The sequence below is a fragment of the Bradysia coprophila genome, unplaced genomic scaffold (genome assembly GCF_014529535.1).
Source record: "Bradysia coprophila strain Holo2 unplaced genomic scaffold, BU_Bcop_v1 contig_232, whole genome shotgun sequence".
In the NCBI taxonomy this organism is placed as follows: domain Eukaryota; kingdom Metazoa; phylum Arthropoda; class Insecta; order Diptera; family Sciaridae; genus Bradysia; species Bradysia coprophila.
The window spans coordinates 5,297,066-5,311,203 of record NW_023503493.1 but is presented as its reverse complement, the minus strand read 5'-3'; the positions used below and the strand labels follow the sequence as shown (position 1 = coordinate 5,311,203).

The following is a 14,138-nucleotide window of genomic DNA, read 5'->3' as shown; positions in this document are numbered from 1 at the left end:
GCGCCTTTGCACACGACCAGAAGGATATGAACGTTGAAACTTTGGTAGCACAAAGTGTTACCGACAGAAGCACCTATTGATCCTCCAAGTTATATAATGAACGTAAGTCCAAAAATAACAGCACTGGCCCGCAACTTGACATGAACAACTTAAAAATAACAACAACCACCGTCGGTCGGCTTGTAGCCGGACTAAGCTACTAAATTTGTCTCAATATAGTTGAACATAGTCTTCATTGAAATTACCTGTAAAATCAGAGAACCTGATTTACCTGAGTCAGTTACAAATTAATTCGTGTCTTACCATCTGTCTTACCATCTTCGCGTTTCAATAACAATGAAATTCGAGTACCAACTGCAAAACATTTTCTTAACCGAAATCATTTTGTATCGTTCTTCTTCGGCGAAGTCATCTTGATTTTCTTATGGTTTTCGGTTTTCCTCCACCTTGGAATGTTCAATTTTTTTTTTTCGTTTCCACTAATTTTGGTTGGAGACTGGACTCACTTTCGAAATGATTGATTGTAGAACGGCCTCTTTGATTTGTCGAGCGACTTCACCTGCTCTTTGCAGAAATCTGTGTCGGCTCGTGTTTCAGCGGCTACATCTTTCTAATCACTTCATGAAATACTCAGAATTTTTGGTGGAAGTACTCAATGTGAGAGACAAAATTGCTTTGTTTACTTGTCAGCTCGCTCTCTCACTGTTTTCTCATGGAGCACTTTTTGTTGAGAGGAAACCATACTTTAAGTCAAGTAAACAAAGCAAAAATTGGTAAGCGGAAATTAAACCTAAGGCTGTTGACGCATTTAAACGTTTAGCACTTTTCTTGGCGGTGAATACATTTCAAGTGAATGCGTTAATCCGTACTTCACTCCGTTTAGTTTAGTATGAGTGGGTGGGGCGAACCCCTGCACCTAAGCCTACAGTGGGCCTGTTGTGCTTACCCATTTATAATTACCTACAACCTGTTTGTTATGTTGAGGTAATCGAGTATATGGTTAGGTGAAATGCTCCAAATTATGTTATGTGGGAGGATGTAGGATGAAGATGCGGGAAAAGGCAATAAAAACGCATAAGATTCTATTCAGTACAATTAGGCCGTGTGTCACCGCACATTCTTTAAAAGAATTAAAAAATTCTCAAATAAGTTGACATTTTCAGTCTGAACATTTCTGACAACAAACTTGATGTAAGCCTACACGCCAAATTTTCCAATTTTCAACAAACTAATCCTCGCCGAGTTAATACTGCAAAATACGAATACGACACACAATTTGTGACTTGGACTTTGCCAAACAAAAACAAATTGACAATATAGTAGCATTTCAGTTGATCGCTAACAAAAATCGAATACACACAACATTGTCCTGCAAGTTCACCACACTAATTTTAACTGAAAGCCAGACTTCCACTTCCAAGGTCTTTAGGCAATATATACCTTGCGCTTTGCGTATTTGTGGGGAACATGCAAAAGTTCATCACAGTAGGCTATTGAACCCACTAAAATCTAATTTTAAATCGCTAGAATAATTCCATAAATCTAAATGTGATACTAAGAAACCACGTGTTTCAATAAGTCCTGGGAGCGATCCTGAAGACATGGACCTAATCTTTTTGGGCTGAACGGCGTACTTTCGTTCACTTTTCCAAGCCCTCTCAAGAAATATCACTAAATAACTAAAGAAATCCAACATTACATCTACATTACACATTACATTACACATTGCACATTACATTACATTACATTGTAATGTAATGTAATGTAATGTAGCGTTACAAACTGCATCTTTGATTTCTGAAGCCAATCGGCGAGATAAAATTTTTTGCTTTGCGAACTTTTAAAGTACTCATAAAAGTTCACCAAAGTGCGCTGCTGAACCCAGAAAAAGTTAAGCCCGACTGTCTAGATTCGCTCCCTGAACCTTGCAATATTACGTAATATTACGTAATATTGCAAGGTTCAGTGAGCGAATCTAGCTACTAATACCCAACTTTTTCTGGGTTCAGCAGCGCACTTTGGTGAACTTTTGTGAGTACTTTAAAAGTTCGCAAAGCAAAAAATTTTATCTCGCCGATTGGCTTCAGAAATCAAAGATGCAGTTTGTAACGCTACATTACATTACATTACATTACATTACATTACAATGTAATGTAATGTAATGTGCAATGTGTAATGTAATGTGTAATGTAGATGTAATGTTGGATTTCTTTAGTTATTTAGTGATATTTCTTGAGAGGGCTTGGAAAAGTGAACGAAAGTACGTTCAGCCCAAAAAGATTAGGTCCATGTCTTCAGGATCGCTCCCAGGACTTATTGAAACACGTGGTTTCTTAGTATCACATTTAGATTTATGGAATTATTCTAGCGATTTAAAATTAGATTTTAGTGGGTTCAATAGCCTACTGTGATGAACTTTTGCATGTTCCCCACAAATACGCAAAGCGCAAGGTATATATTGCCTAAAGACCTTGGAAGTGGAAGTCTGGCTTTCAGTTAAAATTAGTGTGGTGAACTTGCAGGACAATGTTGTGTGTATTCGATTTTTGTTAGCGATCAACTGAAATGCTACTATATTGTCAATTTGTTTTTGTTTGGCAAAGTCCAAGTCACAAATTGTGTGTCGTATTCGTATTTTGCAGTATTAACTCGGCGAGGATTAGTTTGTTGAAAATTGGAAAATTTGGCGTGTAGGCTTACATCAAGTTTGTTGTCAGAAATGTTCAGACTGAAAATGTCAACTTATTTGAGAATTTTTTAATTCTTTTAAAGAATGTGCGGTGACACACGGCCTAATTGTACTGAATAGAATCTTATGCGTTTTTATTGCCTTTTCCCGCATCTTCCTAGGCATTTGGCTCTTTCAGTTATGTACGCTGGGCATTTACATAGGAAGTGTTCGGATGATTCTATTTCTCCACATTTGTTGCAGTGGGGGTCGTTGTGTACGCCGATTGTATGGGCGTGTTTGTTTAGGAAACAGTGACCTGTGAGGACGCCGGTGATTCTTTTGATTCTTTTCACTCCGTTTACTCACCACCACCGCTTGCGCTACAACAATGGAAAGAGAGACCAGTTTTCATTGTCTTCAAAAAGTGTTGCGCGCGTGGACTGACCCGTATGGGTCTTTTTGTGGGATTTAGCTTTCTTGGGTCATAAGAAACATCTTTTCTTCGAACGGTAAGGTGGCGTGGCGGTCGCTTTTTGAAATAATGAAGAAAACTCAGGTTTTTCTCACTAGTTTCCATAGAGTAGGAGAAAATGACAAAAATGAATTTATTGACTGATATTGGTTAAAACCCAGACGGGCAATCAATAAATTTGGAAGAAAATCGGGCCTAAAACACGTTCGACACGTTAAGATCGATTACTTTCGTGACAATTATCTCGAAATGTATCTGCTTCCTATTGGTGTCTTCCACAAATCCCACAATTCCTAACAAATCGTTTCAACGGTCACGGTCATGCCATATAGAACACAGATGTTCTCAAGCTACTTTTAATATTGCATCCGTCGTAAACTATTTTTACACATGACCCGACAATCGCATAATGTAAACGAAACATTTTCTTTTGGCGGAAGTCATAAAAAACTTGTTGTATCTATCCGCGAATCCTCTGTGTGTTGATTTGAAACTTTTATGATGGAAACATCTTTGTGGGCGGATGTATCATTGAAATATTACAACAGTTTCGTTCTTTGTTTATGATGACCTAATCTTTCTTCGTTTGTATCAAATCAAATCGTTTTAAGATTTCACAGACGGCAAGCATATCAACAATTATATCTGATACGTTGTCATATGTGCGCCGCGAAAACTCTTATTTTGTTCACTCATACACGGTGAGAAGATGACGTTTACCTCTAAATATTAGAATTGACAGTTCAGGTTAGAAAATGTTTATTTTCACACCGTGTGTGTGTCAAAATAAATATTTGCATGACAAAGGATAAAAGTTTAGTTTTCGTGTGAATTTTGTTGATCTGAGACGAAGCCCAGGTCAATAAGTTCTATGAAAAAAACAGTTTTCATTTTTACTCCCGACGTTTGTAATGGATTTGAAACGCTAAAAGTGCGTCGAAAGTAGTGTTCGAAACGTGAAAAGTCATGCATGCTCGTGAAAAAGTAGAAAATTGAAACTTGACCTATTTTTAGCTCTCGCTTCGCTCTGCCCACAAACATTGATCTCGATGGAACTTACTGTTTTCTCTCCATGGTAAACAAAACAAGATTGAAGCAAAATCTGTTTCTCCACTATTAGTCTGTAACACACATTTTTACCTTCTGCTAGCGTATTCAAGTGAAAAGACAAATTGGAAAAAAACATTTTTTTAATGAAAAATTCTTCAAAGAAAGATATATTTCTCTGACTGAAAATGCATTTCTGAATTTAAGTAAATTATTCCGTTCATCTGTTCAATCGAACTCAAATTCAATTTTTCTTTTTCTATGCTAACCATAATATCGAACACCAGTTTCGCTTTGTTTATACATAACTCGCTTAGAACGTGATTTACTTACTTCCAAGAAAGTGAACGATGCAAATTGAACATATGACGACGATCGGCCAACCAACCGACCATTTATACATAATATTCCATGTTATATTTGTGTACATATAAAATAACCGAATTAATTGTGTGTATACGTTTAAAAGAAATAAACGAATTAAAAATGAAAATGAGGGAAAAAACGATGAGATTGGAAAATTGTTACACATTTTCACACACGTTTCGTTCGCTTCTCATTTCTATTATCATAGCACTCAAGCTTACAAGCACTGACATAGAAGAGACGTGGAGTCTGATGAAATCATAGTAGAATCTGAGTTTCGTTCTATAAAGGCGGGAGGCTTGTTATCTTTTTGTTACACAAACTACCTAGAACCTCTTTTACACTAAGTTTTTTATGCGAGAGTAGGGAGTAAGAACCATTTCCATACGAACGTTTACAATCGAAAAAATCTCCCATCAAAAATCCGATTTTTTGTTTTAATCAAATGAATCCCTAAAGAGAAGATTTTAGAAGAATAGCCTTACAGGGCCCACTATTGCGAATTTTAGTTACAGAAGTTACTGCAAATTGTTGAAATTTTAATTTACCTAGATTTAACTGTTTCCGCTTCCGTTTTGGTAAATTGTGGTAAATTCAGCAAATTTTTGGTAAATTTAGGAAATTTTCAGTAAATAAATTTCCCAACTTCACTGGCAGCCAAACGATTTTTCGGATTTAAACGTTCCTCCTAAAATGGTCCTTACTCCCTTAGTGTAAACAGACTCCTAATTTGTGAGATGTTATGTTAATGTTCATGCTTGTATCTAAAGTGCTATGCTAAAGTCTCTCGATATAAAGTTCTTCATTTAACGATCTTTGGCAGTTCGAGAACATATGCATTTACAAAAAGTGCTGTTATGATGTGTGCGCCTATACTAATAACTATTAGTCTATTATTCGACGACAGTGAATGAATATTGACTGGTATGGAATTAGATGCCTGGGCCGCCTGTGTTAACTATACAATCGATCATATACTAACAAAACAATCGGAGTGGAAAATATTTGTCGAATTCACTGTTCAGTGTAAGAGATGCTGTTTCGATAACTGGAGCACGCAAAAAGGGGAACATGTGCGTTAATTTGAAAATATTCAATTGTACCAAATGGTTCTTTGTGAAATACATTTTTCTGGTAAGGTATTTGAGACACTGTGTGAAAGGATCGATTTCTACAAAAATTGGATTTTTTTTGTCATCAAAAGTTTCTGTGGATCCTGTCACTGTTTCTGGTGTTCTGTAAGTCATACAAATTTTATTATGACGAACCGGAGTATGAACGACTAAAGAAAATTGTTGGGGTGAGTGAAATCATCGTTTTTTCAACTCTTTCTTTCAATAGTGAATCCAAATTGTGAGCCTAATAGAAACGGCTAGTCATCCGCTATCAACAAATATGACAAAAATAAGCGATGCATCTTGCAAGTGTTTCCTTTTTACAGCGAAATGTTTGATAGAAATATTGAAGTAATAGATTTTGTAACAATCACTAGCGGATGCTGCGCTATTAAAGTAGTAGATTTATTGCTTTAGTGAGGTGTGACCTCATTCAAATTTCAAGTTTTAGAATACCAAACAACAAAAGCTCCCAAAGAAGCTCTCAATAAAACACTACATGAGTTCTCCAACGACACCTCCGTCAACATGTTCCTAATTCATTTCAAGAACTCATTTCCTTTCGTAGCATGGACTCTGCATTTCACGGGCAACCGCTCCTGTACTGTACTTCCTTGTTGCGATTTCCATTTTACCGGTGTGTCGCACTTTCAATCAAATCATCCATTGCATCTTAAGACGAATATCGACATTTTGCTTAACATTTTACTTGGAAAACATTAAGGTCTTGCACATGACATTCAGCATTGGACTGGTTTTAGTGTCTGGTACGTATATATACGTAAATAACCAGGGTCTATTTGTGTGTAACTGAGAAAGTCACATCTGAAAGCTTTTAGTGAAACAATTTCACGAACATATAGGCCCTGGTCATGATGTCCATTAAAAAATTTTATGGCCGGAAAAACGTTCTAATAAATTCGTTTTATGTTTTAAACAGTTATCCATGCTGTGGCGCATACAATAAATGCAAAAAATTTCGTACAATTTTATGACTGGCAGCATTTGGATCTGAACTGGGCAAGGGGGACGAATGATGTAACTATAAAGTGATTCAACTATTCAAAATCTTCCGGGTTTTGTCAGTCGTTTCTCGTTCACAGTCTTACCTCAGATTGATATTTGCCACACCGACTGGATTTTCCGGATGCTTTATGCTGTTTGCTTTGATTGTAATGTGGATCTCATCCACACGTCCCATTCGTCACTATTACTACAATTGCTATTTGGCATTGCACCATCTATTTATGCTGATGGTGTTGGTGCTGCTGTACTTTCACTCGTTGGGGTAAGTTGGCAATCTTTGCGAATTACATTTTTCAATTACATCAGTGTGAGATTGGCATTCGTTTCAAAAGAATGTAGTTCCAATTCTACGTGTATTTAGCTATTGCTTCTGAAGAACTTTGAGGAGTGCAATGTCACTGATTTCAAATGAACCTTAATGCACGTGATAGCTAGTATTACGTGCGGGATGGCGTAGTGGCTTAATTATTTTTCTTTCGTTGATAACGTCCCCAAGTTCACTCAAAGGTTCATAATTGGGGCAGTTGCTGTGTGTTTAGAATTTCTAGTCTACATTTAGGCGAGACAGCAGTTATACGCCTTAGTTTCCTCAAAGGTTATCCTCTATACTTCGAGGCGTTGCGTGGGTTGTTATTGTCGTAAAAGGCTGTTAGTGAGGTCTAAACAACGAAACAACGATTTGACTGTTCTAAAGGATTTTCTTAGTTTTTATTTACTTCTCGCCAGCAATATCATTAAATTCCAAACCAACGTTGACCTCCCATGTGCACACGATGTCAACGCTACTGATGAAACGTGTCACAACAAGGAACAATTCTCTTCTGGCGAACATAGAGTAAGCGCGTGATTTGTTTCGTCTTTAATTTGCTGAATGTTTCGTTAACCAATCTTCTTGCACAAATAATTAGGGGTGGATATGGCCAACGATTGGCTTGTTCATATACTTAGCGGACGCCTTCGTCCGATTCATAAAACGAAATGCGAATGACGTTGTGCTTCACAATATGCAAAAGTTCCCGGGCAAAGCTGTCTTCCTGCGTTTGGGTCTCAATAAGAGTAAAATGAACATACGACCGGGCCAGTATATTTTACTGCAGTGCCTGAATATATCTTCATTGGAATGGCATCCATTCACAGTCACTAAGGTACACGGCTTGCCATTTCCTAATCTATTTTTTCGAAGGAAAAACCAAATCTATTCAACGCCACATCGACAGGTCCCTACCAAAACCGATCATACATTCACCTTGCTCATCGCAACTCGGGGTGACTGGACAATGGAACTGTACGGAAAAATGTCGTCGCGGTTATGCTTCCAAAAGCATCAAACCATCAAAACATATCATAAGCGTCCGCCACTAAAATTCCTTGTCGATGGACCATTTCCCAGCCCATTGGAGTCGATATTTCAACATAAAATTACGTTGTGCGTGGCTGGTGGTGTGGGTATAACTCCGTTTATATCGGTACTGAATGATTTGCTTTATAAGTTGCGGAAAGAACCGAGTCGCATACATTTGACATGGGTGGTTACGCATGTGGAACAGATTTTGTGGTTTTCGAGTATTTTTGAGCAGCTGATGGAAAAGGTTAGTACCGAAATTGATCCCTTTTTTACCAGGTGCGGTCAAAGTGTTAATTCAAATCAATTTTCAAGATCCTTCGGTTTCTCACAGTTCTTTATTGAGTCAGTCTCTTCTGTACACAGCTAAAATGTTACAATCGTCTTCGTAGTCATTGATGTTAATGACTGCTTTCACAGCCCATTTGAATCCATTATGTCCACAAAATTTAGGATCCAATGGTAGCGGATCGGTAACAATATTACAGTCACTTCGTGGGCCAATTATCAACACCACATTTCCATCGTATGCTTCGATGTACTTATCGAATGCCGATCTGTTATTGAAGTAGCAGAATAATAGAGCAAAATTGTCAACAGTTGAGGCACTTTCCCGAAGATATTCTGTGCTCGGTTCATCGACAATGAATTTCACTTTAATGAATTTTGCTGGAGAGTAGTTGGATGACCACAGTGAATGTTTCAGTTCGATGCCACTGACTGGTAGTCCTGTCATTTCTTCTAAAAGCCATTCCAGTAAACCCGATCCGCAACCAATGCTTAGGACACTTTTAACACCATTTTCTGCTAGAACATTTTTGAGTTGCAGCAGACACTTTTCACTGGGCCAGGCCCATAAGAATCGAGACTTTTCGGTCAACGAATAATGCTCACTCAATTGGATGATTTTCTTCCAGTCTCGACTAGCAATCAGTTCCAATAAGTGACCCTCCAAGCCATCCATTCTTAATTCAACAATTTTTGTGCGTTTTTCGACGGAGTTGAATTATTAACTGAACTGTAAATAGCGCGACAAGACAGAGCTAGTGGAAAAAATTGTTGGCCTGGCACCAGAATTGCATCTAATAACCGATCTAAATTTACACTAAAATGTGGGGAACGTTACTCTCTGCACTATTTTCGAACGATGGGACATTGAAATTTTAAGTTCAATTAGCATCTTGTGCATTAACATAACGTGCGTGTGCGTTTCCTTCCGTATTTTGTTGTTTCGTTGGAATTGCGATGAGTTTAAAAGGAATTTTTGTTTCGATTCCAAACCTACAGTAATGTTCTTCTTATAGTAATAATTTCCGCAAGAACTCGACGTCCTGAGCTATAACTTCTTTAGAGTCGCGTAGACAGTAGTTCATTGACATCTTTAAGAAGTAAAAACCTTTCAGAATTGTCGGTCCCCTTTCTATTCACTCAGTTTAAACGAATTACCTCTTTAGTTGTGGCAACAGAACGCTCCGGATCGTTTGGACATTCAACTTTATGTAACAAAAAATTTCAACGCCCAAAAAATTGCTAAAATCTTCCATCAAGAGTCTTCGTTTGTTAAATCCAGAATACACTCGGGCCGACCGAATTGGTGCAGTCTATTCTCGTATTTGGACTTTCTCTATCAAAAGTACGTTCTCTTCGCTAACACTGTTCAATTTGAATTTGGATTTTTTCGATGAAATTTTTTTGTTGTTCATTTTACAAAGGCAAGAAGTTGCAGTGTTCAGTTCGGGTCCGAAAAGCCTGAATGCAGAAATTCAAAAAATGTGTCACGAAAAGAATAAACTTGGCTACAACTACTGGTTTCTACACCAAGGATTTCATTGAAATATCACAAATGGAAAACAAATGAAAAATTGTAACAACGGCTGACGAGAGGTATTTGAATAAAATTTTGTAAAATATCTTACCCGTAGCTTACATTGTTATCAACATTGTTACTCGGCCACTTCTTCTGGAACCGTTTGACATAACTTCTTTAATGTTTTTTCCCATTAATTATTGATTTAAGCTCTGCTCAAATAGCTAATTCTGAGGATTAAAGTTCTCACACATGGAAAAGTAGCTTATATGTAGCATCTCGGTGTTGATCTCCACACTGCCTCCGTATATAAACCACCCACTCCTAATGGAATGCCTAATTATGAATGCCACGAACATGTATGGTTCAAAATCTAGAACAAATTTGCTTAAATGATCTAAAAAAAGTGTTAATCACAAAATAATGGTTTCCCCCTCGATGTGACCCATATTTAGTACTTATTTTTCACAAAAACCTTTAAAATTATTTTCTTATTGGTTAACACATACTCGAAAATTATTCATAGAATTTCCTACGAGTCGGCCATTTTTCAGCGTGTAAGCAAGTTTTCGACAAGCGAGAAAAATTTTTGTTTGTGGAAAAAAGTTGAGACATGCTGCTTATAAAATGTTCAGGATAGTCCAAAGATGTTTTTAAGCCACTTTCCGCAAAAAATGTTTGGAGCGTGCCTTTGGTATGACGGTATAAAGTCAAAGTTTGGTTTCGACTTTCAAACTTCATTTCTGGCGAGTAAAAAAACTTTTTTTTTTGTTTTTGAGAAATATCGCCAAATCTTCGAACAACTTTGGGACAAGGTGTCACGGATTTTATTGACTTATAGCTCATTCGATTCGTTGAACTGATGCGAGTAAAACGTAGTACTACGTTTGGTGAAATTTATTTTGTTGTCGACGATCGAGGTAGTGAGGTCTGCGAAAAGGGGCACAAAATCGTTTTTTTAGACCCGTACGAAGTACTGGGGTCTTATAGGTTTACGCATACGTTTGTAACACGTCGAATTGGACTCCCTGAGTAAGGGGAAACCTATTGTGGTTGTCTAGAGATGCCAAATCCGCGAAAAAAAAAATGTCCGTCTGTCCGTCTGTCTGTCTGCACGATAACTTGAGTAAAACGCATCCGATTTTGAAAATTCTTTTTTTTCCCGTTTGGTAATGTCAAAAGACAGGCTAAGTTCGAAGATGAGTGATTTTGGATCGACCCCTCCCGAGCTGTGGCCCAATAAGTGCTTTACGGTTTTTCGAAGATATCTCCGGACATTTAAACGTTAAACTTGTAAGTGATACGTCAAATAAAAGGTATTTACAATACCGATCGACAAAAAAAAAGTTTATGGAAATCGGATGACCGACTCGTGAGTTAGACCCCTTGGTGTGGAACAGGCACAGGGCGGCAAGCAGTTTTTGCTTGTAGGTCGGCCACATTTGAACATATTTCGTCTGTTTTAGCTTTATTAGATAGGTATTGACCGTACCAATCAGGGAAAAAAAATTTTATGAAATTATGTTCTCCGGAGCGTGAGCTAGGTCTCTTGGAGTGAGCTCTTATCTGGCTACTCGGAAGTACAGTGAACGTTGTGTATTTTGACAATATCTCGAGTAAATTTTGACCGAATTTCATGAATTTTTTTTTGTTTGAAAGGTATTAACGAATGTAAAGCGTCGGTACTATTTCCGGTCTCCTAACAAAATGGCTGCCGGCGGCCATATTGGATTTTAGTAAAATAGAAATATCTTGGGAAAAATGATACTTAGAGAGTTTCTGGTAACATGGAAATAATTTGTTATGTGTGTGGGGTTTCAGGGATTCCATATACGGACATCTATATATACCTATATACAGCTATATTGAGCTATATACAGGCATATAGAGCTATATAATAGCATATATTTATCTGTGAAATGTTTATTTATAGTGAAATATAGGTAAATATAGCGGTATATAGCTGTTTAAATAGGAATTTATGAAATTTGTCTTCGTACGGGGCTGTCTATATTGCCTCCGGCAATTTAGTTGTATATGATAACAAGGCAAAGAGTGGATAATGTAAGTGATTTTAAAGGGAGAATAGTTTTTCAGCAGAGAAGAAAATGAAGTAAGAGAAATGAAGAGTTTCACATTAAAGGCTTTTGATACGAATAGGTGTTTCGTACGGGTCGGCGTTAGCTATGTTTTTGCAATTACTCGAGTGAAACAATTTCGGGAAAAAACTTTTTTAGCTACGTTTGAAGGTCTTGAAAAGACGCAAAATTTGAGTATACTTACCACCAGGTCCATGTTCACCTGACGGTGATATTAATGACTTTAGATGAAGAAATAGGTGATTTTCCGAAGTACCTGAACGGCTGCAGTGACACAAGTCCGAGACATGGTATGTATGGTGAGAGAGCCTAGCCTCTGTAGTACTGTAACATGCAAAAATATCCTTGGATAAGTTTCGCTGCAAAGGGTTGGAGCGGTTTTAGTGGAAGTCCACCCCAAGTCGACGAAATTTTATCCCTTTATTTCGTTTCTTTTTCGCTTATTTGAGGTTTTTTGTGCAGCTCTTCATGATTTATTGCTGATAGAAGTGAGATCAACTAAAATAAAGAATTTTTCGTTGTATTCACGTGGTTCTTATACCCTTGGAACCCAAATTTCGATCTATTTGGACTATTTTCTATATAAAAGTGGGATATGAAGAGGGATTCTTTTGAAAAACAGCCTACCGAAATCGGACGCATTTTCCAGTGGACTTTTTTATATGTGCCTAGAAAGGACTTCGACCCTAGAAGCCAAAACCACTCTCAAAAAAATTCTTCGAAGCTTTTGTGACTGGTGAAAGGGGCTCAAAAACCGAAAAATTGCACTTTTCTTACAAAAATTTCTCCGGGTACACGAGCCGTACATGGTCGTGTGGGGTGTCATTAGAAAGGTAATCACATGTACTATTGAGCCGAATAGAGACTCATTGGCTTTAAAATTAATCCACACTGAAATATGTGCAGTTGAAGTTTTCAACCGAAAACTTGCACTTTTCTTACCAATATTTCTCCAGTTACACGAGCCTCACATGGTGGTGTGGGGTATCATTTGAAAGGTAATTTTATGTGCTTTTGGGCCAAATAGGGTCTTATGGGGGTTTGAAAGCATCTACGATGAAATATGAGAAGTTGAAATGTTTAAGTGCCCATATTTCATCGCATATGCATCCAAACCCCATAAGACCCTATTTGGCCCAAAAGCACATAAAATTACCTTTCAAATGATACCCCACACCACCATGTACGGCTCGTGAACCTGGAGAAATATTGGTAAGGAAAGTGCAAGTTTTCGGTTGAAAACTTCAACTGCACATATTTCAGTGTGGATTAATTTTAAAACCAATGAGTCTCTATTTGGCTCAACAGTATATGTGATTATCTTTCTAATGACACCCCACACGACCATGTACGGCTCGTGTACCCGGAGAAATTTTTGTAAGAAAAGTGCAATTTTTCGGTTTTTGAGCCCCTTTCACCAGTCACAAAAGCTTCGAAGAATTTTTTTGAGAGTGGTTTTGGCTTCTAGGGTCGAAGTCCTTTCTAGGCACATATAAAAAAGTCCACTGGAAAATGCGTCCGATTTCGGTAGGCTGTTTTTCAAAAGAATCCCTCGAAGCATTTTTGGACTTTTTTGTGGCTATTCAATATTTATTTTCAATTGTTATCTGAAGTCAACTAAACTAAAGTAAAGAGTTACTTGATATATCCACGTTGGTTAAGTACACTACGATTTTCGATTACTGGAAAATAGTCGAAATATATGCATAAAACGTTCGAAATTGTAAGACGTAGTTGGTTGATTTTTTTTTCTTATCACAGCACTGCTACTAGCATGAACATAGAAAATATTCGGATGCTGATGAAATCGCAGTAGGATTGGCATTTCTTTTGTACACAAAGATCACTTGTTTTCGTTGTATGAGTTAAAACATACAATAAACAATCCTAAGTGGTAGCTCTTATCGCTATAGCCTCTGAATTTGACTTCAGTGTTCATGCTAGGACCAGTGCTGTGTTTTTATGTAAAATCATCAGAAATGGTGTGTTCTCGCGCATCTAATAAAATGGCGATCTGCGTGACGTGCCCAAAGTCTACAGTCTTGGCCATTCCTTCGAAGATAACTTTAGGTATTCCAAAAATAAATAGAGAACGCAATTTTTGTTGATTTTGTTTGTTTTTTTTTAGTTAATTACCTTTAATGAGATTAATATGATTTGTCAATATAATCAAATTTCGATTGAGAAAAAACA

The 14,138-nt window shown here is 37.4% G+C and overlaps 2 protein-coding genes across 3 annotated transcripts; one reads left to right on the top strand and one right to left on the bottom strand.

Moving 5' to 3' along the window:
* The first annotated feature begins 5,377 nt into the window (after window positions 1-5,377).
* LOC119076053 (NADPH oxidase 4-like) lies at window positions 5,378-9,946 on the top strand. 2 transcript variants are annotated; one of them, XM_037182688.1, is made up of 10 exons: window positions 5,378-5,690; window positions 5,761-5,856; window positions 6,240-6,438; window positions 6,612-6,709; window positions 6,775-6,959; window positions 7,424-7,532; window positions 7,606-7,842; window positions 7,915-8,286; window positions 9,494-9,672; window positions 9,752-9,946. In XM_037182688.1, the coding sequence occupies exons 1-10, from the start codon at window positions 5,628-5,630 to the stop codon at window positions 9,870-9,872; spliced, it is 1,659 nt and encodes a 552-aa protein (XP_037038583.1). In that variant the 5' UTR covers window positions 5,378-5,627; the 3' UTR covers window positions 9,873-9,946. The 2 variants fall into 2 exon arrangements, with proteins under 2 accessions (XP_037038583.1, XP_037038582.1); XM_037182687.1 differs by having other exon boundaries at window positions 7,403-7,532.
* On the bottom strand, window positions 8,345-9,054 carry LOC119076149. Its single transcript, XM_037182832.1, has one exon. The coding sequence runs from the start codon at window positions 9,001-9,003 to the stop codon at window positions 8,386-8,388; it is 618 nt and encodes a 205-aa protein (XP_037038727.1). The 5' UTR covers window positions 9,004-9,054; the 3' UTR covers window positions 8,345-8,385.
* Window positions 9,947-14,138: the final 4,192 nt, after the last annotated feature.

Excerpts from the sequence above, each read along its gene's own strand:
- LOC119076149 (XM_037182832.1), bottom strand. The coding sequence starts at position 9,003 with ATGGATGGCTTGGAGGGTCACTTATTGGAACTGATTGCTAGTCGAGAC.
- LOC119076053 (XM_037182687.1), top strand. The coding sequence starts at position 5,628 with ATGTGCGTTAATTTGAAAATATTCAATTGTACCAAATGGTTCTTTGTG. Across the intron at positions 5,857-6,239 it reads GACTAAAGAAAATTGTTGGG|CATGGACTCTGCATTTCACG; the intron begins GTGAGTGAAATC and ends TTCCTTTCGTAG. Across the intron at positions 7,533-7,605 it reads TCTCTTCTGGCGAACATAGA|GGGTGGATATGGCCAACGAT; the intron begins GTAAGCGCGTGA and ends ACAAATAATTAG.